The sequence below is a fragment of the Tasmannia lanceolata genome, unplaced genomic scaffold (assembly GCF_043159265.1).
Source record: "Tasmannia lanceolata isolate RefF3 unplaced genomic scaffold, GAP_Taslan_0.1 ptg000005l, whole genome shotgun sequence".
Taxonomy (NCBI): domain Eukaryota; kingdom Viridiplantae; phylum Streptophyta; class Magnoliopsida; order Canellales; family Winteraceae; genus Tasmannia; species Tasmannia lanceolata.
Genome location: NW_027518682.1, coordinates 10,020,651 through 10,047,296, shown reverse-complemented (window position 1 = coordinate 10,047,296; position 26,646 = coordinate 10,020,651). Strand labels below are relative to the sequence as shown.

At 38.1% G+C, this 26,646-nt stretch overlaps 3 protein-coding genes across 4 annotated transcripts in view; 1 reads left to right on the top strand and 2 right to left on the bottom strand.

The window, feature by feature from the left end:
• Positions 1 to 392: 392 nt before the first annotated feature.
• NEET (2 iron, 2 sulfur cluster binding protein) lies at positions 393 to 1,082 on the bottom strand. The gene is made up of 2 exons (XM_077379476.1): positions 782 to 1,082; positions 393 to 698 (listed from the first exon to the last, which is right to left on the bottom strand). The coding sequence occupies exons 1-2, from the start codon at positions 1,000 to 1,002 to the stop codon at positions 599 to 601; spliced, it is 321 nt and encodes a 106-aa protein (XP_077235591.1). The 5' UTR covers positions 1,003 to 1,082; the 3' UTR covers positions 393 to 598.
• A 4,178-nt stretch (positions 1,083 to 5,260) lies between these two features.
• LOC143877434 (fasciclin-like arabinogalactan protein 10) lies at positions 5,261 to 7,063 on the bottom strand. The gene has a single exon (XM_077379475.1). It carries the CDS (start codon positions 6,808 to 6,810, stop codon positions 5,545 to 5,547), a length of 1,266 nt encoding a protein of 421 aa, XP_077235590.1. The 5' UTR covers positions 6,811 to 7,063; the 3' UTR covers positions 5,261 to 5,544.
• A 6,592-nt stretch (positions 7,064 to 13,655) lies between these two features.
• KEA5 (K+ efflux antiporter 5) overlaps positions 13,656 to 26,646 on the top strand; it is a 30,522-nt gene continuing 17,531 nt past the window's right edge. Inside the window, exons 1-10 of one of the 2 annotated variants that reach the window (XM_077379473.1) lie at positions 13,656 to 14,116; positions 18,000 to 18,043; positions 20,844 to 20,911; positions 21,003 to 21,087; positions 21,203 to 21,264; positions 21,438 to 21,513; positions 21,677 to 21,751; positions 26,039 to 26,110; positions 26,282 to 26,365; positions 26,506 to 26,574. In XM_077379473.1, coding sequence (XP_077235588.1) covers positions 13,885 to 14,116; positions 18,000 to 18,043; positions 20,844 to 20,911; positions 21,003 to 21,087; positions 21,203 to 21,264; positions 21,438 to 21,513; positions 21,677 to 21,751; positions 26,039 to 26,110; positions 26,282 to 26,365; positions 26,506 to 26,574 — 867 coding nt within the window. In that variant the 5' untranslated portion in view covers positions 13,656 to 13,884. The remainder of the gene's footprint in view (positions 14,117 to 17,999; positions 18,044 to 20,843; positions 20,912 to 21,002; positions 21,088 to 21,202; positions 21,265 to 21,437; positions 21,514 to 21,676; positions 21,752 to 26,038; positions 26,111 to 26,281; positions 26,366 to 26,505; positions 26,575 to 26,646) is intronic. The other variant, XM_077379474.1, reaches the window with a different exon arrangement.

Sequence of the window (26,646 nt, the reverse complement as noted above, 5' to 3'; positions counted from 1 at the left end):
GTGTAGTTTGTCAACATTCAACCAAAGGAATTGATTTTCAATCGCCGAGCCGCCTCTATCTTTTTCTAATTCTGGTTGGGAGTAAGCCTAGAATAAAAAAAAAAAGGACTCCTGGCATAACAGATTCAAGAAGAACTAATCACCCTAAAGCAATTACTAATTGAAGATTCCAAAATCGTAAGCCACGAACAACACACCCTACCAATCAGAATCTGATAACAACTAACAGAAGGGCTTCTAAAAACAAAGATATATATGTTGTAAAAAGATTACCTTCTCTGGCACCAAATATACCATCAAATAAGTTTTCCTAAGATTTCAATCCAAAGTAGGCAAAAGCCATATACCTAAGGAGTGGCTGCATAAATGGCCATTCCATCTAACCATAGGGCTTGTAAAAACCAATTTTATCAAGAAATACTGTTTCCCATGAGTTGGGTATAGGTCTAAAAACCAGCACTAGAGGACATCGTGAACAATTGAGACTTAAGATGAAAGAAACATAAACAAACAACAAGGTCATATCCCAACACAAAACGGAAATAAAATCATAAAAAGTAGAAAGACAAGGGGTTGCAGACAAACATAGCAGGAGAAATTACTTCTTGACTAGCAAAGGGCCTACGTTATCCCCAGTAGCTTTGTTGTGCTTCACATGGCTTCCGTCGCAAAGCGGGAAAGTCCCTGATCTCCAGCATCTGTGCAACAATAACAGAGGAATAAATAAATTAAAAACAAGAACCCAATTCAAATAGGGAACTAGGGTTTCAATTTCACTGACCTGCAATAGGCAGTAAGGGGTTTGGAGAGTTCGGAGACGAGGACGGAGTCTACCACTTTGTCCTCGTTCTTTCTGATCTCTGGATTTATGGCCTCTGCTCTAATAACGCGTGCCAATAAGGGAGAAGAGGAGAACTTAGGGTTTCCTCTACCTCGTTTTGTGAGCCCCTCCATCGATGGGCTGTAGCAGAAACGAGCTCCCACAACCGATGCCATGGCCATTTCTTCTTCTTTTATTCTTTGCTCTGTTACTTTCTTCAAAGCCTAGAGAAGAGACCAATGTGAGAGACTTGGTGGACAACGTGTGGAGAACACGCTATCGGCTAAGAGGTGGAGCCCCTAATGACACGTCATGTATACAGACTAAGGGTACTCTTGGGCCGGACTCAACTAGACGGATTCAATCCGATTTCAACTCTCGTTGTGTAGGCATTCTCTCATCATGTTAGAGTTAGGGTTCGGAAAAGCCAACCCAATTTAATTTGAGATTAGGTGAGGGTTGAGGGTTTGGGCAACCCTGATTTTAATGTGATTTTATTGTGATTTCAAGGTTGTAAGTAGGGTCGCAACTTGGGTCGGGGTCGGGTTCAGCTTTTGCTAAAAATATGAATTGGAATCAACAAAACCCGACCCAATTTTAAGGTAAAAGCTCAACCTGAATTCCGAAAAACCGACCCGAGTTGCACCCCTAGTTGTACGGTTATGATTTTTTGTATTTTTCCGGGGGTTTTATCCTGGTCAACCTGAACACAATTCATTCCAACCCAGCTCTATTTGAAGAATTGGATTGGGTTACTGTTGAGAGATTTAAAGGTGAGTTGGGTTAGGGTTGACCCTTCATGATGGTAGAGGCTTTGGGTTCTCAGGCAAGGCTGGGGTTGGGCATAACCCAACTCGACCCAGCCCAAGTTGCCATCAAGGATGCAATATGAATACTTCTCCATCAAAAATTCAAAATGCAATATTAGTCTTTGAAATAGTGCACCGTTCCCCGTCAGATTTGTGCCTGATATTCTAATTCTATCGTTTCAATCATGGCTTTAAATTTCGGTGGAGACCAACACCGAAATCACTCATACCCGAAATGGTATTTTATTTCATCCGAAATTTTGGAATTTCGGTCGAAATTTTGTTTTTCCCTGAAATTTCACCCAAAAACCTTTTTTTTTTTATATATATATTTTACCTTAATTTCGGCCAAAATTTTATATCGAATAAAATAATGTTTTTCTGGTTTCTCCGGATTTCGTCGGAAATTTCGATTTCGGTGGGGTCCGAAACCGGTACGGAAACCGGAATTTGAAACCATGGTTTCAATAATGGCACTCTACTCTCTACCGTGCACTTTTAAAATTGGTTGATGAGAAGCGTTCACAATGCACTTCTAGAATCGGTTGATGAGAGGCATTTTAGCTAGTAAAAAGCACATGTTTTGCATAAGATTAAAGGATTCTGTAATTTATTTTTGCTAAGATTGTTTAAATATTTTAATTCGCTTGTTTTATATAAAAAATAAAATGACATCAACATATGAGCATAACTTCAAAATTGTTTATTATCATTGGATAATAATTAAAAAGAAATCTAAAAATTTAATTTATGTGTTTTTTTTTCCCTGAAAACACCACATTATGGTCTATCCCCATGTGGTGATATCATTTATCTATATAGGCCTCTTGACTGAGTAATTACAGAAAGTTTGTAAGTTGATATCATTTCAAGGGGAATTGCTAGCATCCATCGCAAAAGGCATTTCGCGGCTGATCTGTCGCATCTCAGACCAGCCACCTCCTGAATGAAGATGCCACACGTCTTCATTCACGAGGTGGGTGGGCTGGTCTGTCTTCATTAACGAGGTGGCTGGGCTAGTCTGAGATGCGACAGACCAGCCGCGAAATGCCTTTTGCGATGGACCCTATCCTTTTGTGTCTCCTCCATTTCTCTCCTTCTGTCAATCTAGTCGTTGCCCCACCCTCTGCCCTTCTACGTTCTTATATCATCAGCGCCAGTATGCTGCCGCCCCCCATTTTAACTTGAAAAAAATCTTGTGGTAAATAGAGAGGTAGAAAGAAGAAGACAACAAAATCATGTTCAATCCGAAACAGTTGTTTTATTTTGGCAAAAAATTAAGTTAAATCAATCAAAATCGGTTTAAATCAAGAAAAATGAGTTAAATTTAGAAAAATGAGTTGATCAGTAAATTTTATATATAATCGATAAAAATTGATGAAAAATATTTTAAAAAAAAAAAAAAAACCATTTGTCTGATTTAAACAATTTTTTTTGCAAATTTAAACCAAAAATTGCCAATTCGATCTAATTTTTATGATTTAACTCATTTTCTGATTTAAACTGTTTTTTACTTGGTTTAATTCAGATTTTACAATTTAAACCAATTGTGATCGATTTAACCTAATTTTCTGAAGATTCAATCTATTTTTACGAATTATCATTAATTATTTTACTAATTTTTATTTCTATAGATTTTTGCAGAATTACTCTTTTTTGTGCCCATTTTGTTTACCAATTGACACCCAACCTAGACTTTTTCTTAGAGTATAGTTCTTTCTAGTCTATTCTCTGCTGCATTTTGCTTCTTTTTCAGCTGTCTCGTATCCTTATAGCATGTTTATTTGATTTTTAGCTCATTTAACTGGATTTTCGTAAATGGCATACCTCTAATATGGTATATTGTAGGGGTTGGGACTGGAGCTCAATTGTCGAGGATTTGTATCTCAGCCTTGAGGTTGCATGCTCAATCCCAGCTAAAAAATTATGGTTTTTTATAACTATTAAAGGTGTTTCATGTGTCTTAAGAAATGGTAGAAGCTAAGGCTTCTTTTATTGTACACTTTGATGGGTACTTAAAAGTGCCGTGGATTTGCCATATCATTTTGTCGAAGGGAGGATGGTAGAAATTGACACAAAGGGAGTCCCCGTGAAAGGAGTGAGAGAGGTGGGGATTGATTTCCAACCCTTTTCCCCCTGTTTCCACCCTCTTTTTCGTTTTGTTTTCTCAAAAAAAGAAGTACAAACAAAACACATAAAAAGAGATTGAAACGTACTAACAAATTGACCCTTATTTAAATTTATATTATTTTTTTTATAGGCAAATTGAAATTATTTTAAGGTCCTATTTACAAATGAGTTTGGTTGCCGGATTTTTTTTTTATTCTTGGGACTTTTGTGGAATTTCCTCAAGAAACCCACGTTTGGTTGGTGGGCCCAAAATAATCCCAGGAACCAAAATAACCCCGCACGAAACCCCAGGAAGAAAAAAATAAACCCCTAGGAACCAAAAATAAGCTTGTAGAAGAATTTTTTTCTTCTCAAGAGTTCAAGCAACTTTCCCACCATAGTCCGGTCAACCAAACATGGGATTTTTATTTTACCGGGATACGTCTAGAGAGTTTTTTTTTCCCACCAATCTCCCAGGAAGTTTTTTGTTCCACAAAAATCCCAAGAACCAAAAAAATTCCGGCAACCAGACGGAGCCCTCGCTAGGGACCATAATTTCTTGGCCACCTCAGATGAGTTAAATGAATAAGAAAAAATCGGCTGAAAAGTGAGCCTGTGTGGCTGCTCTCACACCAACATCCAGCCTCATAACTATTATAACCATTATCTATAGTATATAAATAGCAAGAGATGAGTGGTCCTAAGGATTTTTTATTTTATTTTTTTGGTTGTGGGGTGGGGGTGGGGGTGGGTGGGAGTAGGTATTCTATTCTAGAATTGAACCCCTGATCTCAAGTATTACCATTAAAAAAAAAAAACCCTATAAAATTCACCCTTATATAGGATGAATGAACATATGCACATTTAAAGGCAATTAATTAGATAGTTAGGATGATCTAATTAATGTGACTTTTGCATTAATGACAGTCCCCACCACATTAATGATGGATCCGGATCCGGATCCCCGGACCATAATTGGCCCACCTCTTTGTATGCTGCTATCGTAATCGTTAATCACCAGTTCACTACTAAACCCACGATGTCACTCGAACTGAACTCTTTTCTAAATCAAACCACCCAAATAGATGGATGGTAACAGGCCAGGACCAGGGCCCATCGTCCACTTGGAACCAGTCATTCGAAGAGGGGTGAAAGGGTCATTGTGGAGAATAGTCCAGTCAATGTACAGATACCACCGACAATGTCCTTACCATAACAGTATACAGAACATTTCGAAATGCCTAAAATGCCCTTAAACTGACCGTTGGTGGCTGGTAATATTCCGAAATCATACAGATTTCAGGGGAATTATACTCGTTCAAAGGGTGATCTAGAACAGTCAAAAAATACCCAATTTTCTCAATCGCTACTGTATTTCGCAATAGAGGAGCTCGTTCGAATAGACCAAAAAAAAACCATTAAAACCCATCTCTACCACATGGCTCCCTGTCAGATGATACCCTCTCTCTATCTGCATGTGGATTCCAAATTCCCAACACAAAACACCCCCCAATAAAATCAGTAAAAAAAAAAACAAATTTCATAAAAGTACACTACTACTGCCACAGTGCCACTACACTAGACAAATCATCTTCCCCTTTTCCATCTTCCACCTTTCAGCCACACAAAGAGGAACCACAGATCACCGCCATTGCTGCTGCTTACCCAAAAAATAAGAGAAAGATACTAAAACAGTAAAACTCCTCTTAACTACAGAAATAAACCTCGCTCCAATAACAAAACACACACCCAAAAACAAAAAATTCAACAAAGCGTGCATCAATCAAATAAAAAAAACAAAAACCCTTACGAGAATGAAGCAAATACCAAGACAATAGAAACCGTACCCAGTATCTTGAACAATGCCGGAGCTTTAAAATATGAAGCCTCTGACGGGGAAATAACACTCTGTGAACTTCCTGGGGTTGTTGCAGGAGACCCTTCTGAAGTAGGAGAAATGGGTGGTGCCGGAGGAGACGCGGCCTCGGACGGAGAAGGTGCTTCTACCGGAGAAGGACTAGTAGCCGGAGTCGGAGTAGGAGAAGATACCGGTGCCGGAGCTGGAGCCGGAGAGGGAGACGTAGCAAAAAGCTCTTTTGGGAGCAAAATATTATCAACAGTTAAAATGCAAAGTGGGGTATCATCCAGAACTGTCTCAGCAACCCTAGAAGTATCAACTCCGGTATTTAAAGTGACGTCATCACCGGAAGCCGATACCTTGAGTACATACTTTCCGGCACCGTTTGACGCCAGAGTACTTATCGGAGCTTTTGTAGTCTTCAAAGAACCTTTCGGACTATACTCAGCGACCGCGTGGTACTGTAAAAGAGTCACAATCTCAGCACTCGTAAGCTTACTAAGGTCCGGTACTCCGGCCTTTTTAAAGGCCTCATCGTTCGGAGCAAAAACAGTTAAACCCTTATCAATTTCAGACTGGTAAATCTTCAAAACCCCAGAAGAAACAATCAGAGAAGCGAAGGTTTTACACCCAGCTTTTTCGAGCAAGGCCGTGATGTTAACGTCGGAGAGAGACGGTGCCGGAGCTGAGAGAAGCCCCGGCGAGATGATCGGAGCAGTGACTTCTAAAACTGAGATGTTGTAAGGGATTTGTTTAACGCTTTTGCTGTAAGAAGAGTCGAGCTTCGAACCTGGGGCTGCAGAACCGAAACCCACTTTTCCGCCTTTGAGATCGGTAATGTTGACAAAACCCAAATTGCCTTCAACTTGGCCTGTGGTTTGGTAGAGAGTGGTGGAGAGAATAGTGCCGTTAGAGATATCGTGGAGTTTTTGGCCGTCAAAATAGTCGAGGAGGATGAGGAGACTAAGGGCGTTTTTTATGACGGAGAGAGGGTGTTTTCCGGCGAGGGATGACATGGCTGCATTGTTGAGAACGAGACAGGTTATGGTTGTTCTGCTGTTGATTTCATCGTTGAGTTTGGTTTTAGTTAGGTAACTGTTGTAGAGACTGTAGTCTGGGAAGGAGGATAAGATTGCTGTTATGTTATGGGCATTGGAAGGGAGAGAGAAGAGAGAGATTGTGAGAAAGAGAAGAGGGAGGAAGAGAGATGCCATTAGAGTGTTTCAGCTTTTTCAGTGTTTGGTTTTTGGGTTTTTTTTTTTGGTTGGGTGTGGGGAGGAGGAAAGAGATGATGGAAGATATGTTGTGGAAAAGGGTTGGAGGGAGGGGTGAAGTAACCGTGGTTAAGGGGAGGGTTTAAGTGCGGTTAGTTAGTAGTGCATGGTAGCATGTGACTGTGCCTGCCGAAAGGGAGAGAGATGGGTTTAGGAGAGGGTTTTTCTTGGTGGCTCACAGCTGGAAAGTTTGCTACATTTGGGGGCATCTCTGGAACCTTTTATAAAAGAGAAACGTACAGAATGTGGGTTCATGTTTAGAGGAATTACGGATTACGGCTACCTTTTAAAACAAGAATGAAACACGGGTTATTCTTCAAAATCAGGCGGTAAAATGACCTTGATACCCTCCTGACATCAATATAGTCCTTTTTCATTACTACTTATTAAATTGGCGCGCTCCACTAGGTTTTTTTTTGTTCGTTTGAATGTGTATTTGAAGTGACAGAACCTTGGGCTCATTTCTATCTTGGCTGTCGAAAATAACTAGAGACGGATGGATGCTTGACACACGTTGGAAATTTTTTTGGAACGCTGACGTTATTGAATACTTTTTGGAACGCTGACGTTATCTTTTCTCACTTCTCTTTTGGCTTAGAACTGTAATGTTACTGAATATGTCTCATGTGGCTTAGAATCTTTTTACTTCTCTTTTGGTCCCTATTATTTATACCGGCGTACACCCTATTTTCACTTACACTCTATTTCCGCTAGCGTACCCCATCATTTACGCCGGGCGTACACCCTATTTTCGGCGATGTATCCCTTAATTTTTCGGCGGCATTCTCAGCCAAAAAAGACGTGAGAAATATTAAAATATTCAATAATATCGTCATTCTAAGCCCAAAAAGACATAATCAATAATGTTACCGTTATAAGCCAAATGAGACGTATTCAATAACATTACCGTTATAAGCCATAAGAGAAGTGAGGATCAAAAGAGAACTGAAAATATTCTAAGCCAAAAGAGACGTATTCAATAACGTTACCTTTCAAAGTCAAAAGAGAAGTGAGAAAAGATAATGATTGACTTTGGGTTGTCAGCGTTCCAAAAAGTTTTCCAACACGTGCCAAGCATCCATCAGTATCTAGTTATTTCCGACGGCCAAGATAGAAACGAACCCAAGGTTCTGTTGATTCAAATGCACATTCAAACGAGCCAAAAGAAGCCTTGTAGGCATGGATGAAATAGGAAGACTCTTTCGATGAAAGAAGGGTATCCGGGTCCTTTTACCACGAAGAATCGACCGTGTTTCATTCTTGTTTTAAAGAGACTCGTGATCCGTAATTCTTCAAAACATGAGCCTCCATTCCGTACTTTTCTCTTTATAAAATAACGAGGGTGGTAAATTCTTCTGCTTTTCTTCAGTGGGCCAGCCCCTGGGTTTAAAAAGAGGTTGATAAATATAGTAGATGGGGATGGCTAAGGAATAGAATAGGGAGAATATATCATTTCCCTACTTGAGGTAGAAGGATTTTAAATTTTTACTGGAAAGGTTATTCCTGGATTTTTTTTCCATGGTGCAGAGAATTATTTGAGGCTAGGATCTATGAGGTTTTTGCTGGAAAGGTTTTATCGGAAATAATGTTTACCTAAAAAGGGCATTAACAAATAGAAAAATTGTTGCATGATTGCCACGCATGCCCCTTATTTGAAGAGATCTGCTAAGGACCATCCCACATAGACATTTCTTCTGGCCAACTGTTGCAGGAGAGAGCAGCCATGTGTGAATTAAATGAATAAGACAAAATCTGTTGAAAAGTGAGCCTGTGTGGCTTCTCTCTCCTTCTCTCCTGCAACAGCTGACTGTGAAATGCCTTTCTACAATGGTCCCTAGCAAATCCCTGTTTAAAATAGTGTTAGGGCTGTCCAAGTTAAAAAAGGGGAGAATATATCACTTCCCTTTTATATGTTGTGGGCAGGTGAAGGTCATTATTTTTCTGAAAGTACTATGGGACCCACTTTATAGGATGATCCAAACCGTTCTTTTATTGTGCTCACAACGTGAATGGACTACACCACGTAAATCATCTCCATAGGATGACCCTAGCCCACCGATCTGAAGAAGGACTGCACATTGCATAAACCTTCATAGATCGGATGGTTTTGATCATCCTATGGAGATGATTTTCAAAGTACTTCCTATTTACGTTGTGGCCCAACAAATGAACGGTTTGGATCCTCCTATGAAGTGGGCCCCACATTACATTCTAAAAAATAATACCTAACTTCACACCCACAACCCATAAAACTCTCTAAACAGATGCTCTAGAAAGAAAACAGGGGCTTGCATAGAAACCTTAAAAATGGAAGGGTTAGGATTATCCTCGAGAAGATTTTTAGGGCACGGCCTATGATGGGAAGTAATAAATTAATGATTTAGATCATCCAAGTAAGTGGGCTCTTTCCTTGATATATCAAAAGAAGGAACCCACATTAATGTATCTTCGACTGTTGAAGGTGCACCTAAATTTGTTTAATTAGACATTCCATCAATCTGAACAAATGTATCTTTGGGTGTAGAAGGTGAATATCTGTCTGTACTTATTTTATTTGTTCATTCATTCCATTCATTCTACTTATATATTAACTACATTCAAAAGGACCCTTTGCTTCTCATTTAGACATAGATGGTTCATGCGGATTCTGCAAGCTCCGAGGTTTGTTTGGGAGAGGGCTACAATGTGGCTTTGGCCACAGGACGAAGCAACGTCAAAGGTTTTGTGGCCAATCGAAGGAAGGCCCAACTAAGAGCATGGTTTTAAATTTCGGACTGAAATTTCGGATTTCGGTGCAGACCAACACTGAAACCACCAAAATCCGAAACGGTCATTTATTTCGGCCGGATTTTCTGTTTTTCCGAAATTTGACCTAAAAATTCTGTTTTTTTAAAAAAAAAATAATTTAATATTTCACAGAAATTTCAACGGAAATTACCAAATATTAAATTTCGGCCATTGAATAAAATATTAATTTCGATTTTTGTACCATATTTTGACCGAAATTTTGAAATTTCAAGGTCCAAAACCGGTACCGAAACCGAAATTGAAATTTTAAAGCTTGACTAAGAGTAGCCAATCGAAGGCACATGATAAGCCATACGTGCGCCCTCATTCAATCACGATCGAGCTTTTATGGAAGCACCAAATATTTGTTTTAAAGTTCAGAAAATAGGTGTGCTTATCGAAATAGAGTTGGACGGAACGACATCAGGTGAGCTAGCTTCTATTCTATCACCATCATGTGGGACCCGACAAGTAGATGACTTATTGACTCGCATCATTGTACAAGTGGCCCCAAATTGTAATTTTGCATGCTAATATGTCTTCTCAGGAAATACATGCCCACTTTTATTTTTTATTTTTTTGAACTGGGAAATACATCCCCACTTACACTAAAATAGTTCATCCAAACAAAGGTATATATAATCACTTCTTTTTTGTGAGACTTCTTTTTTCCCCCCTCTTTGAATTTAGAAAAGAAAAAAGAAGAAGAAGATTCCTCTCCTTCAAAAAAATTAGATGGATAATTTTATCACCTTTCGTTAGCAATGACTAAAAAGGAAAAAGGAAAAGAAAATAAAGAAAAGGAGAGGCAACGGCTTGATTTTTTTTTATTAGAAGGATACCCACACTTAATGGTGATAATGGCACCCCACTCTTTATTACTCTATTTTTATGTATATTAAAAAACGATCTCTCTCTCTCTCTCACACACACACACACAACGGTTACAAATTTGGCTTGTCCTAGTTTTGAATTATTCAGTTTAAAGCCTGGCTCGACTTTTACCTCGCAGGACAAATAACTTGGCCTACCCAAGGTTTGGTCACAATTTCTTAAGCCCATCGACACGCCTTGTCTTGTTATATGTGTGCAATAATTAACATTATTGATCCAGTGGGCCAACAAATAGAAGGGACACAGTCCACATACCACAATGCTCATATTTTTACCTATCAATTAATCCTTAAATCTAGTTGGTTTTTTACATGGGAAACCTTACACAAGAGGTGAAAACGCTAACAAAGTCCTTCTGTTTAGTTTTATATTTCATTAACATCCCTACTTTATTTAACCCCTATCATATATATGTTATTTCGAAAGATCTCGTGCCTATTCATAAATAATATCAATTCCCATCCAAAACGATTAGGTACTGAGTTATTTAGTGAAATGATATCAGAACAGCCATGATTTTGTAACTGCACAGACCCATCTTGTCTTTTCTTTTTTATCGGCTTGTGACAGTTTTGGCAACTGGAATAACGCTTGACAGCTCTTTAAATACGAAAAGACAAGCTGATATCATTTCCCTATATTTATGAGTTTTTTTTTATATTTTTTTCAAAAGGTACTGTATGACCCACTTCATAGAATGATCCAAACCGCCCACTTGTTGGGCCACCCAAAAATCATTTACATAGGATGATCATAATCCTCCTATCTATAGAGGGGGCTGCACATTATGGAACTCTCAATAAAAAGAAGGGTTAGGATCATCCTATGGAAATGATTTTTGAGGCTCAACCTATTTACGTTGCGGCCTAACAAATGAATAGTTTGGATCAACCTATGGAGTCGTACGTAAAGCTCTTTTTGGAAAAAATAAAAAAAAATAAAAATGGACTATACGGCCACATCATATAAAATCTCATATTCTTATCTATAGGGATTTGTAGGCAATTTCACAAAAAGACATTTTGCTGCTCACTTTTGAAACTGAAAATTTTCATAAAATATTTCAAAAGAACGCATATTTTACAATCTTTTAGGTGGTGGCATATTGTGATTGTAGAATCTTGATGCTTTTTGAATATTTTGAAGTTAATGTGGTTGGGTTAAAACCTGGTATTTTTGGAGAGGTCAATCGTATTATGGAAATATAAGTACAATTATACTTTCTTTCCATTTTTGGATCTTTCGAAAGAGCAAGTTTCCCAACAAAGGCTGGCTGGATGGGAGCCATCGCCACCCATTGAGGTTTGCAAAGATGTTCGATGAGATTAAGGACTGTGTGGACTGTCATTCAGTCTGATTCCAACATGTTAGCAGTTCAGCCATTGGAGAGGCAGGACATTTCGCATGTGATGATGGTGTGGAGAGACAATGGAGAACTCTTTCCCTTATTGCGTATTTTTTTATTAGTTAAGCGCGAAATTGAAATTATATTAAAAGGAAAGAGGATGCCCACAACCGAAGTGGTCGAGGTTGCATATAGATAGATACAAAATAGATCGATAAAATATATTAAGGCATCAAAAAATAAAAAAACTCCAACTCAACACTCCCAACCCCAGTACGGGCTAGTCTATCTGCCTCGCCATTGACGGATCCTTTAACATGTTGAAACCTTACTCCAAAACATGCAATCATCTCTTGAACCTCATCCATCAACTCATCAAATCTCTGGGACGAGGATTACTCCCAACAAATCACCGTATCACATTATGGGAATCACCCTTAACAATCAAAGTTCTAAGAATACCTTCATTCACTATTCTAATGCCTAGCAATACCGTACTTAATTCAGCTTCGTTGGAGTTTGTAACCCCAGTGGTCGTGAAAAGACCACCTTGTCGCCCCCCTATTATTCGTTAAAACTCCACCAATTCCTACTGGATTGCTGAAGCTCGAACCATCGAAACTGAGTTTTAGATAACCATGAATATGAGGTGTCAATCGAGGAAAAGTAATCTCCTTCGTGTCACTACTAGGACGAATCTCCCACCAAGACCTCCACAAATCAGAGCTAAATTTGAATATTAAAATGGGAAGAATTTTAACCGAGGAGATGGGTAGGGAAATGATTTTGGTAAAGAGACAATGATTTTCGTAAAGAGACAATGCAGGCTTTTAGAGACACCTCTCTTTCCTTCTATATAACGCTGAACATCGCCATAAGAACTATCCGCCACAAGTTCCTCCACTTAGACCTCCATGGATCAAAAGACTAACTATCTAGAAGGTCTACCAGACGACCCATTTCCCTTATTGCACTTGTCTGCGACCAACACCACCCCCCTATCTCTCCCAACCATCTCGACAACCTATTCCGATTCTCCTGGAAAACAGAATAAAATATTTAAGATGAAAAATTTAATGAAAAAATACTAATAAAAATTGGGACTTGCTAGCCAAAAGCCATTTCACAGGTTAACTTTTTGGCAGATTTTGTCTTATTCATTTAATAATTCATCTGAGGCGGCTGTTCTCACATGCAAAAGCCAGCTGCGAAATGTCTTTCCGCGAAATTGGCTAGCAGTTCCCGTAAAAATTTCATTCCGTCTGACGTAGTCAAAATACCATCTCTTCGAGCAGGAAACACATTCTAACATCTGTACCCTCCTGCTGCCGATTATGCTCATGTTTTGAATCAAATGCCAGAATTAGGTGGAATCAGAATAGGATGTCCGCAATCCAAACGCATCCTTCGGGATATTTTTCTTTTTATTGTTTGAAGTTTAGGTGTTGAAGGGACCAAAAGAATATAGGGGGAATGGCTAGTCTCACATTTTCAAGAGATAGTCTTCACGTTAATCGTTAATCAAGGGCTTAGGATCGTCCATCTGAATTAAAGATCCACAATTTCATTCTAGTCTCTTGATGCCCCACATAATCAACCGTCATCAATTTTCTCACACCAGACATGAGGGAGCGGCTATTTTGTAATTTTTTTGTTCATTAAGATACCTTCGGACTTAATACTCCCACGCCAACGGCTTACCTAACTAAAGAAGCGTGATAAAGAGGGAAATCTAAAAAACATCACCAAAATATGATATAGACACTCCTTTCGTTATCATTGCGCTACCCTTCGTTGCAGAAGTTAAAATAAAAATAAAAAACCCTTGCTTCTAGAGTCTCTCCAAACGTGTCCTCCTTTGAAATGGCTCTGAGGGATTTCAATACCAGATTTTCGATCGATCTTCGCCGTTCATTTCTCCTCCACAGATAGCGAGCGCGGCCAATATCGGCTCTGCTACGAAATCAGGGGAGAATTTCGGATCTCCAATGGCGAAGATAGATCCGACTCGTGGTATGTTGAGAGTCTTAGTATGTTTCATCTTAGTATCGTTCTATGTGAGTTTGAGCGTTGGGGCAAGATCCGATAAGGAAATGAGGGAGAGGTTTTACGGAAATATTTCTTTGGAATCTTCAGCACCCGATTCGGGGGAGGGGAGCATTGCCAAGATGTTTGGTCGTGTTCTTGATAAGGAGTTCACCGAGGGCGATCAACCTGAAGGTTAGGGTTTCTTTCCATTCCAATGCAACCTTATGAATCTCTCTTTATATATAATTTTTCTTCTCGTTTTTTAGGTTTATGTTTCTTTTCATTATGAATTTTGTATATTAATGATGAGAACCGTATAAAGACTTTTCACCCTATAGTTGTAAAGACTTTTCACCCTATAGTTGTCTTTGTTCCTTCCAATAGTCAACACCACGCTCAACAACCAATGTCCTGGGCAACCTACTATGTGTTGGCTTTCACTCTAGTTGTTCTCCAGGTAGCCCTTTTCATTGGTCGCCTTTTTGTTGGCAGCCCAATTGCTATAGGTCGCCCTTTTCACAGGTCCCCTCTTCCATGACTTCAGCACAGGATGTGGTGTTGGCTCTGATACCAAATGTTAGGGTGCCTAAACAATATGCCAAAGCCCCCCAAGACACTGATGGAATATGTTAGGTTAGGCCCTTAAACCACTTATGCCCTGTTCGCTTCAGATTTTCACAACCGATTGTCATATTGAGCAACCGAGGGAGGCAAGAGGTGAAGAAACAACCTTTTGGCAGGTGGGGAGAATCTCAGTGAACTAGGACATTTGATTAAATTTAGGCAATCTTCCTTTATGATCAGCTTAAGCTCCATGGATACGGACTTAGGGTAATGACAAGTGAAATTTGTATGGGACGACTATTACTGAATACGCTTGATGCATCCTTGACCTAGAGGATTTGAGAATGCCAATAAGAGAAGAATGGACTAATCGATTAGGTTTTCGTGATACTAATGGGAAAGACAACGATATTCTAGTTAAAGCGGAATACTGGGCATTATGGATAATATAGAGGGTTGATTCATGCAGGGACTGTTAAACTATACACAATTACCCCGAGAGAAGGACCTCACATTGGCTTGAGGCCCAGTTATCCCAGAAAATGGTGATCACCATATATATCTTATTTGGAGAAGGAGATAATTCTTCTTTCCTTAGACATAGTTTCAAAGGCAAGTGCAAATTGCTTGTTATGGTTGGATTTCATGGTATCTTTGTCTTCCAATCCAGCATATTTCTCCTAAAATATTTGCATAGGCTAAAGTTGTGTGAACTTCATCTCAGTGGAGGCTATACATGGTGACAAAATGCAACCTTTGTCCTTATTAGCACATAGTGCTCCACATCGATTATCTGAAGCTTTGAAGCTAGGGGTATTATTAGTCATTTTTGTGTAGGGAAATTGAAAGTAGGTGTAATTTTGGTCATGTGACACCAAGATGAACATTAATGTGAAAACTTACTATAGTTCTAGAAAAGATACGGAAAAGCCAAATAAGCAAAACTTATATACTAAATTTACGGGAGATTATCTTGGTACAAATTCAGAAAGCTTCCTATATACTGATCTAAAAATGCGAGGAGTCAAATTCACATTGTGCCATTACAGTTGAATCTTTTGTAATTTCACCTAGTATTCTAATTTTATGTTTTCAACAACGTTTTAAATTTCGGTTTCGGTTGGAAATTTCGGTAGAAATCCTGTAAAATCATGGAAACATACAGGAATATATGCAAATGATAGAATTTAAAGATAAAATTTCAAGAAATGCTTGAACAAGCACAAATACACACCTAGAAACAATCACATAAGCAAGACAACCATCCATAATGGTTTTAAAGCATCGAACACCTACTGCCATGCACTGTCATGCATGCCTGATAATTTAGTACACACCAAATTTCGCATTTAATTGATTTAAATATTTGTGCATGATACATACACCCTATTTTTTTTTATGGCATAGGGTATTCCTACCCCAATTTTTGGGGCGGGACTATTCCCTATGGATGCGTGCAATCACCCGTAAACCATGTGCATCGGGTAAGACCTTGGGGATTCGAACTCTTGTCAATGGGGAGCATACCCATGACTTTAAGCCAAAGAGCCACAGCCGTACGGGTATACACCCTATTTCCCATGCAATTCATATAAATTTGATATGTAATACATTATGATATGGTATACCACTATTACACCTACGATTATGGTTTATGCATTTCAGTCGTTTCGGTTTTGGTGGAGATGGGAATGGAAACATTTTGGTTGTTTCGGTGGAAATTTAAAACTAGGGCTGTTCATTCAGTTTAAACCGAACCGTAATCACCGAACCGAAATATTTCGGTTACTGAAAAATGATAACTGAAACCGAACCGAATTATTTGATAACCGAACTTGAACCGAAACCGAAAAATGAATTCAGTTGTTCGGTTAGTTCGGTTATAACCGAATTATATGAGTGTAAAATTCTGGATTTTAAAATGGAAGTAGATGTGGGGAAAATAGGTTGCAGATAAGGGTGTCAATTTTGGCTCGGGCTCGGAAGCTCGCTCGAGCTCGGCTCGAATCCTTAATGAGCCGAGCCGAGCCAGCTCGTTAAGCTTAACGAGCCGAGCCCGATTTAGGCCAGGCTCGGCTCGGCTCGGCTCGTTAAGGCTCGTTAAGAATTTAATATATTTAAATATATATATTATATATTAATATATACACTAAAAGGGTTGTCCAGGGAGTGAAAGGGGGAGGCAAAATATGTCACTTCATCCATTTGTTACTTGGACCACCCCCCATAGTGTAAAAAAAGTAGTCAAATTACACTATATAGGGCTGTCCAGGGAAGATGAGGGGTGTGAACTTAATATAACCCAAGCTCGGTAAGGCTCGCGAGCCTGGTCGAGCCTGACCGAGCCGAGCCGAGCCCGAGCCTGGTTCAAGCCCGTGCCGAGCCCGAGCCTGGTTCAAGCCCGTGCCGAGCCCGAGCCGAGCTTTTGAGCTTTACGAGCCGAGCCGAGCCTGGCCAAGCTCGGCTCGGCTCGGCTCGTTTACACCCCTGGTTGCAGATGACTGATTTGGGTAAGAAATTCAGGTTATATAGACTCACTGGAAATAGGGGTGTCATCTTTGTGGTGGTTTCTCTCCACCGGTGCCTTTATGTACGATGGTCTCGACTCACCGGAAACCTGAAGCTTCGTCGGCAGGACTTCCGGCATCCTTGGGTCGGGTGGGAGGCGTGCGAATAGTGGCACCTTCATTGGTTTTCATAAGCAAAACGACCAGATCTACCCCTCCCTTCCTGATTTTTCATAAGGAAGAGGACAGTGGGACTGTGGGATATTAGATAAGAAGAGAGAAAGTTTAGATCGGTTTGCAGAGAGCATTTAATATCTCTCTCTCTGCCATACCTACTCTAGTAGTTTTTTCTCTTTCTTGAAAATAGCAAAAGGTCACATATCCTTCCTTTATGTCACGTCAGGTCTTTTCCCTTTACTTGTGTTGGGAGGAGTACACCGCCTTAGGGACCAACTAGATAACATTATAGTATTATAATATTATATTATTTTAGGGGGGAAAGCTAAAGGCCAGACAGCCCAAACCAAGAGTTTTGGTATTACTTTTACACTATATTCGGTTTGTTCGGTTTACCGGATTAATTTGCACTAAATACCAAACTCGAAACCGATTTCCGAAATTGTTATGATCCCATAACCGAAACCGAACCATTATATATATATATATATATATATATATATATATATATATATATATATATATATATATATATATTAACCGAACCGAAATAACCAAACGATTTCGGTTCGGTCGGTTATTTCGGTTTAAACCGATTAATGAACAGCCCTATTTAAAACCATAGTTTTCAGCTACTGGTTTTGTATTTAGCAAATCATGAAACCCTTGATATCTTCTAAAGATCCTACAATATCTTGTCTTGTGATAATTGGGTCATTATTATTTTACTGATTGAACTTTTTATTGGGATCATGTACTGTTGTTTATTTCTTGTCAAATTGTTCTTGCAATTGCTGATTAGATGGTTCTGGATTCTACTTTGTCAGGATCTGATGCGAGTAGTTTCAACAGCAGCGTAACTGATAAACAAGTAGGTGTGACTTTCCTCTTGCGTTTCTTTCTATAAACATGCTAGATGTTGCAGCAAGGAGTCAAGCTTGCAAAAGTGGATTTTTTTCTCCATTATATGTTTTGAACAATTCTAAAGGAAGCCTAGATTAAGTGGATATTAATATTCTACAAAACATTGGAAAGGCAAAAAATAATAAGGCCCAAGATGGAGAAGTTTGGAACACAAAATTAAACTTGATGGGAGGTGAGGCTAGGATTATCTCTTGCTTATGTTTGTAGAAGGTGGCTTCAAGAGATGGTGTTGCATGGAAAACCGACGAATGTCATACGGATGCTCCTTTCATCACTGCATGTTCTTGGGCAATTTATAAGGACATTCATATATTTGTGTTTTACTTTCTTCCTTTTTGAATATTTATGTTTTACTTTCTTCTTTAAACATTTTTTATGCCTTTATCTCAGGTATTTTTGAATTTGTTCACTGCTTTCATCAAATATTATCTTCTCATTTTTTCTTAACTCTTGAGTTTTTTATGTAACTCTTTCTTTTAATTGTGTAGAAACTTTATAAGAGAAAGCCATAAAAGAAAGTAAGAAACCAAGACCCAAATGGTCAGTGAAAAACAGAAGGAATTTTTTGTCAAACTCTTTAGGTTCCTCATCCGGACATCTTAAATATGATGTTCCATTCTTTTATCTAAGCAACACTTCATCTAGATTAATTTTTCCATTGTTGTTTCTTGAATGATGAAGCACTTTATTAAGAAAATAATCCCATTTTTATTTGTTACTGACAAAGCCGTTTCTTATGCACCTTTTTCTCCTCACAATATTGTGTTCCTGTATGATATTGTTTCTTGAAATCCTTCTGGATTCTCTTTTGACATATTATTTAAGTATAATGAACATACTACCAACAATCAACCTGTTTTACTTGCTACTGACACCTTGAATAAGGGTTAATAACTAATAAGATCCTTTAAGCAACAAAGGAGATTGTAAAGCTTTGTTTGTAATGCAACTCCAATCACACGATTTATAAAGTTGTGGTCATACAGCCAATAATATCAAGTACTACCCAAAGAGAAAAGAAGACGAGGCCACTAAAACAAAAAGGAAGAAGAAGATGACATATCCTCATTGAAATGCTGATTTCTGCATAACCTGAAATGTGAGAGTAGTGTTCTGATCAGGAGCATATGGTCAAGAGATATACTTGTATCCTTGCCAGTACTATTTCTAGACAGTATGCTTTTTGGTAAGACCTCTCTAAGGATTTTAGGGTATGCCCTGCACATGGAGAATATGGCTTTGGGGTTTGAAACCATGCCTGTGGAATGTTGTCAACTTGAATCATGCACATGAATATACAAGATTTTAGGGGTGGTTTTATCTAGCTATAGATATGTTATGAACGTCAATCTCATGTAGAGGTTAGAACATAGTAATAAGTTTAAATAAATCTAGCTAATGACCTTGATAACATATTACATGACTCTGAACCTCATTTGGTTTTAGCATGTAAAGCTAGCTAATCATTAGGTATAAATTACTGGTCTCATATCTATAACCACGATATTTGTTTTTTCTATCTTAAGCTATTGGAAATTTGGAATTTCTCGAGGTTTTAAATTTCTGTTTCGGTCGGCATGGAAGCGAAAGCGTTTCGATTTCGGTTCGAAATTTTGGCAGAAATTATGTAAAATTTGGGAAACGTATGGAACATATGCAAATGATGGAAATGTAAGATGAAACTTCATTAAGTGCTAGAATAAGCACAAACACATATACATACTAAAAAATCATCACGTAAGCAAAAAAATCACCCATAATAACTTAACAATATCTAGAACCTAGTGATATGCACTGTCTTGCATGTCTAATAATTTAGTACATATCAAATTTCACATATGATTTATATAAATACTTGTTCATACTTCATACACCACATTTCACGTGCATTTCATGTAAATATAATCATGTAACATATACCAGTATAGTATACCACTAATACACTTACAATTTTGGTTTTGCTGTGTTTCGGTTTCGGTACGTGTTTCAGTGGGGGATGGAAACGGAAACATTTTGGCCTTTCTGTGTCGATTTCGGTGAAAATTTAATAATATGAAATGACTTTTTAAGTTCTTTTCCTTATTTCTATTAGTTGTTTTCAGAATTCCTTTTCTGATTTTTAACAAAATGTATTGGAGGAGTGTAGATAGACTTTCTCAAGTTCATGGAATCAGATTTTTTTCCCAATAATGAAAACGAGAATGATTCATGCTCTTGGTTTGACAACCGCACCGACAAATGAACAAGAAATGTTATGAAACACAAGATTATGGTTGTAGGGCTAATAAAGTTGTAAATAATTACGAGACAAAAGAAGCAATACACATGATGTCCTTAAAAATGCCAATTTCTGTATAAGTTTATTAGAAGGATAGGACTTAGCATATGCTAAATGGTTGCTACCATTCAAAAAAAAAAAGCATATGCTAAATGGGATACATGTATCCCTGCCTGCTTCATAGCCTGGACTGTATGCGTCTTTGTATTACTACTCATAAGGTGATAATCTATGGCCTAGACCTTAAGTATATATGCTTTTTAATTTTAGACCCATGCTTGTGAAACTTTGAACAGCTTCAAACCGCGACTAGAAAGTCAAAATGGCACTTCTATGTAGATCAGTGATCTCATATCGGTTACCATGATACCTGTGAACTTTTGCTACCTTCAGTTGCTGGATTGCCTTATGGTTCTTATTTCCTCATCTCTTACGTTAGTTAATGAGTTCTTTTGCCAATCTCTTTCAGGCTGAATTGGAGACTGTAATTAGAATTACTCATGAGAAGTCCAAGAAAAATAATACGCAAGAGGGAAAGTATGAACAAGTGGTTTCTAGAATTTATTGTATAGGATAAAGAGAGACCGATTTCTTGCTCGTTCTTGTGATACTGTTTCTTCCTTTGCAGTGGTACTCGGTCATTCCAGATCCAAGATGTTTTTACCCTGGAAAATGATGGTTCTGATGATACGACAACCTTGATAGATAGAAAGGTGCACTCAAATGTTGCCGTGGGATTAAGTTTGGCTCAAAGTTGCTTCCAAGTAATTATTGTCCGGTTATTATTTCTGAATTCTCATCTAACTCTTTCCTTCTACTTCATGACAGGATAATGTATTCATTATGTCCAATCGGAAATCGAAGTATCCGGTGCTTCAAGTAGATTTGAGGTTGATCTGACTTAACTTTTTCCTTTGACTGTACATTTCATATTAAATTTGTGCTATATTTTGAACTGGCAATGTTGAATTGGATGTTGAATCCTAGTCGATAGGTTGTTGAGCCCTTCCTTTGTTTTTACTTGTAGCTTATGCTTCGGATTTATTGCAATACATCTCTGCAGGTTCATTTCAGATTTGGTGGTTGTAATTGTCTCTGCGGCAATTGGTGGAATTACATTTTCCTGTTTGGGACAACCTGTTAGTATATTATACTGTTTGTGTTATCATATCGTCTGGGTTGTGCTTGGGTCATGATTGTAGTTTTGTTGGTTTTCGTCCCCTTTTAGAAAGTTAAATACCCCTGTGAAGTCTTTGTCTCAACCATTTTTCTATAATGTTTACTTTTTCCTATATATGCTAGGTTATTGTCGGCTATCTTCTTGCGGGATCTATTATTGGACCTGGTGGTTTGAGTTTCATCAGTGAATTGGTACAGGTACGTTGCTGTTTGGGAATTTACTGAGATAGTTATAGACCCTTTGGAGATGTTATTTATTTAGTTTTTGTTCATTTACATACATTTATACTGTTTCGATCATGTGCCTATGACGAATGTGGCATTAGATAATGTATTATTAAGTATCTGCAACTTGCAAAATGCTATTTAATGCACTTTAGATATTTATTGGTGCATGCTTGTGTCAAGATATTTTCCACAAGCAATGTTCTAAATTCAGGTTTCGGTTGCCACGGAAACGAAAATGTTTTGGTTTCGGTTGGAAATTTTGGTGGAAATCCTGTAAAATCAAGAAACATATATAAATGATGGAATTTAAAGATGAAACTTCAAGAAATGCTAGAATAAGCACGAAGACACACTTAGAAACCATCACATAAGCGAGACAACTACCATAATCATTTAAAAACATCGAACACCTAGTTACATGCACCATTACGCATGTCTGATAATTTAGTATATGCCAAATTTCACTTGTAATTCACAAAAATATTTATACATAATACATTCACCACATTTTGCATCAATTCATATAAATATAATTATGTAATACATTAGTATACCACTATTATACTTACGATTTTGATTTATGCATTTCGGTCATTTCGGATTCGGTTTCGATGGGAATGGAACTTGAAACATTTTGATAGGTCCATAGTGTGTTTTCTTATTCCACGTAGAAGTTCTGGTGAGGACTCATCTTAAGATTCTATCTCACTTGATTTCTTAACCATTAAAAACAAATTCTCCTTTAATGCTATAAACATATTGTAAGCATTAGACTTGACACATCTAACTTAAAGTCAACTCTTACCCTATACATGGCGATGCGGATTGTAGGCCCAATAAGTGGCATATTTGCCCATTAGGAATTTTAGGGATTTATATTTCCATGGTATTTAGTTTATAGGATTTATATTTCCATGTTTTTAGTTTTTAGGGCTTTTATTTTTTTGTTATTTAGAATTAGGGAATTTATTTATTTTCTATGGAATTTTATTTCAATTGCCTATAAATAGGCCTCATGTATTAGGGATTATTACTTTTGGATGATTAATTGAAGTGAAGACAGATTCTCCCTCTTCAGATTTATCCTCTTCTCCCCTAATTTCTATTCTTATTCTTCCTCCTATATTCTTCCTCTTCTCTTCTCCTCCTCCTCCTCCTCCTCCTCTTCTATTCTTCTTCTTTTCTCCTCTTTGACCCAACAAAACAAGATTGAGAAGATTTCTATGGGAAGAATTGGTGGCCATCCACAATCAAAGAAACATCTTGTGTATGGTGGGGTTGATTTCAATGCCATAAGAATTTGTTTTTGAATGGTTTTATTATAAAAAGGGCAAAGCCCAAGGACCGAGATGGTCAATATAAGTCAAACAAAAAGAAAAGAAGAATACAGAAAGGAGAATCAAGGAGGGAGTCAAAAGCTCCAAGACAGGTCTGGCAACCCCAGTAGATCCAGATGATCAGCTTCACAGTCTGTAGAATGCAATGTGTATTGAAACTTAACTAGATGCCCCTTAAGCCAATCGAAAATCTCTTCGATCACGTTGGCACATCTACACGGACAGTACATGCCCTTGTTCATCCACCAGATCACTTTAAGGGAATCTCCTTCCACAGTCAAGGAATCTAAATCCCTAGCCTCCACTAATTGGATCCCGGCCAGGAGCACCTGCACTTCGATCATTCACTTCACTCTTACATAGTATTTTTAGAAATGGGGCTTGAAAGAAAAAAAAAATCAGATTTCACATAATCTGTCCGAGGTTCAGATCTATGAAGATCTGATTTCTCTTACCTTGCGCAAGGGAAAAAGGTCCCAAAATAGCTTCACATGAAGATAGGGTACAATATCTCAACTCTTGGTAGAATCTTATTGTTTCTTCTTTCTATCTTATAGGGCTTCCACAAAGATCTTCAACAAGGCTCTGATTCCATGTCCAAGTCAGCATAGGATGTGACTTGAATTGTGGAGAGATGAGATGAAAGTGGGAATGGGAAGATGTAGAGGTAGTAGTGGAGAAAGAAAAAGAAGAGAGATGAAGAGAAGAGGGAGGACGTGAGGTTTGGGCAAAAGAGAGAGCATACCTGTGATTTGGGTTGCTCTCTTATATATTATCTCACTCATCTATATTAACAAGAAATGCAGTTAATGAGATGGGCCCTATCCTTCATACACAAGAAATCTCACTTAAACATAAGAAACACCGTAACAAAGAAATGTTAATACGATTCAGTAACAGTATCAGCGTTGTATTGCAATGGGGATTACAGCTCATTGTACCCTTTGACATATGTCAGGGACTATATCTAGCCTTTGACAGAGTGAAGAACTACTCGACTGCTATTGCCTCATTGAAGCTAAAGCCGTTTCAAGGTCCTTGGAGTCAGAGATGGAGCCAGCAGAGTGTGGGTGGGGGGGCAAGTGCCCCCCCCTGAAAATTGGGAAATTTCCGCTAAGTGATAGGTTTATTCAGTTTTCTCGTAAAGACCCCCTTGAAAATCGGAAAATTTTCTATACCGGCCCTGTATTATAGCATTTGTATCATAATCCTCCTCAAAAAGCAACTGGAGTTAATACTTAAATTTTAGTAAACCCCTTTTTTATAGCATTTTTTTTCATAACTCTCTCTCTCTCTCCACTAAAGTTTCCATCTCTACATCAGCAACGACAAAAAAAATCTGATATGGTTTGGGGGCCAAAATTTGAATCAACAGATGAGATTTTATGTGGTTTGTGGTTGTGTGTATTTTTGAAAACCGACTGAGACCATTTCATGGGATGATCCAAATTGTTCATTTGTTGGGCCACAATGTAAATAAGTTGTGCCCCGAAAATCATTTTCATAGGATGATCCTAACCCTACGATCAATAAAGGAACAACCGCTATAGGTTATGATCATCATTTGGAAATGAGTTCTGAGGCAAAACCTATCTATATTGTGGCCAAATAAATTATCGGTTTGGATCATCCCGTGAAGTGGGCTTTACAGTCTTTTTATTAAAATCGTGGACTGTACAGCCACACACCATATAAAAACTTTTGACTGAGATAGATAATTATGAGATTTTATATGTTGTTCACTTGTCCGCGGGTGAATTACAGTGTTTTTCAAAACCTACGTTGTGGCCCACTTCATAGGACAATTCAAACTGTTCATTTGTTGGGCCACAATGTATATTGGTTGCACCCCTTAAATCACTGATGTAGCCAGTGGGCGAGGGGGGCACTTGCCTCCCTGAAATCAAGGATTTGTTGGGCCACAATGTGAATAGACTGTAGTAATTTTGAACTGTATTATTTTTCAAAAAAAGACTAGGTCCCACTTTTTGATGATCCAAACTTTCATTTGATAGGCCACAATGTAAATAGTAAAATCACTGGCATTCTTGGGCCATGATGTAAATAGTTTGTCCCATGCATCAAAACGTGAAGTGTAAATAGCATGGGCATCACTACATCAAAATTCAAGGTGTAAATTGTGGGATCCACTTAATGCATGGGATAAGGGTAGGGAGATTGTGGGCCCCACCTATCAAAACATGAAGCGTAAAAGAGTGGGCCCAACATACTACAACAGCCATTTTTTGCCCCCTCTGGACCAAATTCCTTGCTCGTCCCCTGCTTGGAGTAGTATAATTGGACAAGTCCCCCTTGTTGTCTTGTGATTCACTCTTCCTCCACATTTCTCAATCTGTTTGCTTCTAAATTTGGTGTTTGATGGTTTTGACTGTACAAACTTCCAGTTCATTGACTTGCTGGATCCAGAGATCATGTGCCATGTTGAAAAAGACTTTTAGCAGACACATAAATCTAAAATACTTGTAGAAGCTAATGAGCTCTTATATTTTGCTACATCTATGAACAAGGGGTTGAAGGTTAGGTCTGAAAAATGAAGGGTTGAAAGGGGAGCTTGTTCTTCAAAGAAATCACCTATGTTGAGGAACGTTCAGAGACTTGAACTCTGCTTGTTTTCGTCTTCCTATTACTGAGTCAGACTCAGCTTAGTCAATTATAAACTCATCGATTGCCATTAAAAAAAAAATGATAAACTCATCAATTTTATAAAAATATCTGAGTTGGACTCAGCCCTTGGCCAGCCAAAGTTTCCTAACCAGTTAGACTTCTCTCAGTTCCTGTGTTCAGTGAATTTTTGTTTGTTAATTGCTATTTACGAATATTGTAATTAGGTACTGGTTTCTGGTTTCTATATAAGATACCTTCTATTATTGGGAATGTGATGTTTTTGTTTTGCTTCCAGGTTGAGACTGTTGCGCAGTTTGGTGTTGTCTTCCTCCTTTTTGCTTTGGGACTTGAGTTTTCTTTGACAAAGGTATCTTACATTGAACAAATGACAATTCCAGTGATTCTACTTCCTCACAACAGCTTTTTTTTTTTTTTTTTTTTTTTTTTTGAATACTAATATTTTTGTACTCGTGGAAAATTTTTCATATTGTTTTATTTTTACCAGAGAAATTAAGATTAATTCATCTCACTAATGCAGTTAAAAGCTGTTGGGACAGTTGCTGTTCTTGGAGGGCTTCTTCAGATTGTTATTTTTATGTTGCTGTGTGGCATCACTGCCATGGTAGAATGCCAATTCACTTTCATATATTCAGTAGCCTCCCTGTTAACTCTGCTGAAATTTATATTGTCACTTTCCATGTCTTATTCCTACCAACTTGGGTGCTTAATTTGACAAAAAAATACGGTTTCTGTTGGATGTAGCTGTGTGGTGGAAAGTTGTCAGAGGGCATATTTGTTGGCTCTTTCTTATCAATGTCATCAACGGCAGTGGTAATTGTTCACATTCGCCTTTGACAAGTTCAATTTTTCTTAGTTGCCTCTCTTGGCTGCCAAGGTCTAGTT

Excerpts from the sequence above, each read along its gene's own strand:
- NEET (XM_077379476.1), bottom strand. The coding sequence starts at position 1,002 with ATGGCCATGGCATCGGTTGTGGGAGCTCGTTTCTGCTACAGCCCATCG. Across the intron at positions 699-781 it reads CCCCTTACTGCCTATTGCAG|ATGCTGGAGATCAGGGACTT; the intron begins GTCAGTGAAATT and ends ATTGTTGCACAG.
- LOC143877434 (XM_077379475.1), bottom strand. The coding sequence starts at position 6,810 with ATGGCATCTCTCTTCCTCCCTCTTCTCTTTCTCACAATCTCTCTCTTC.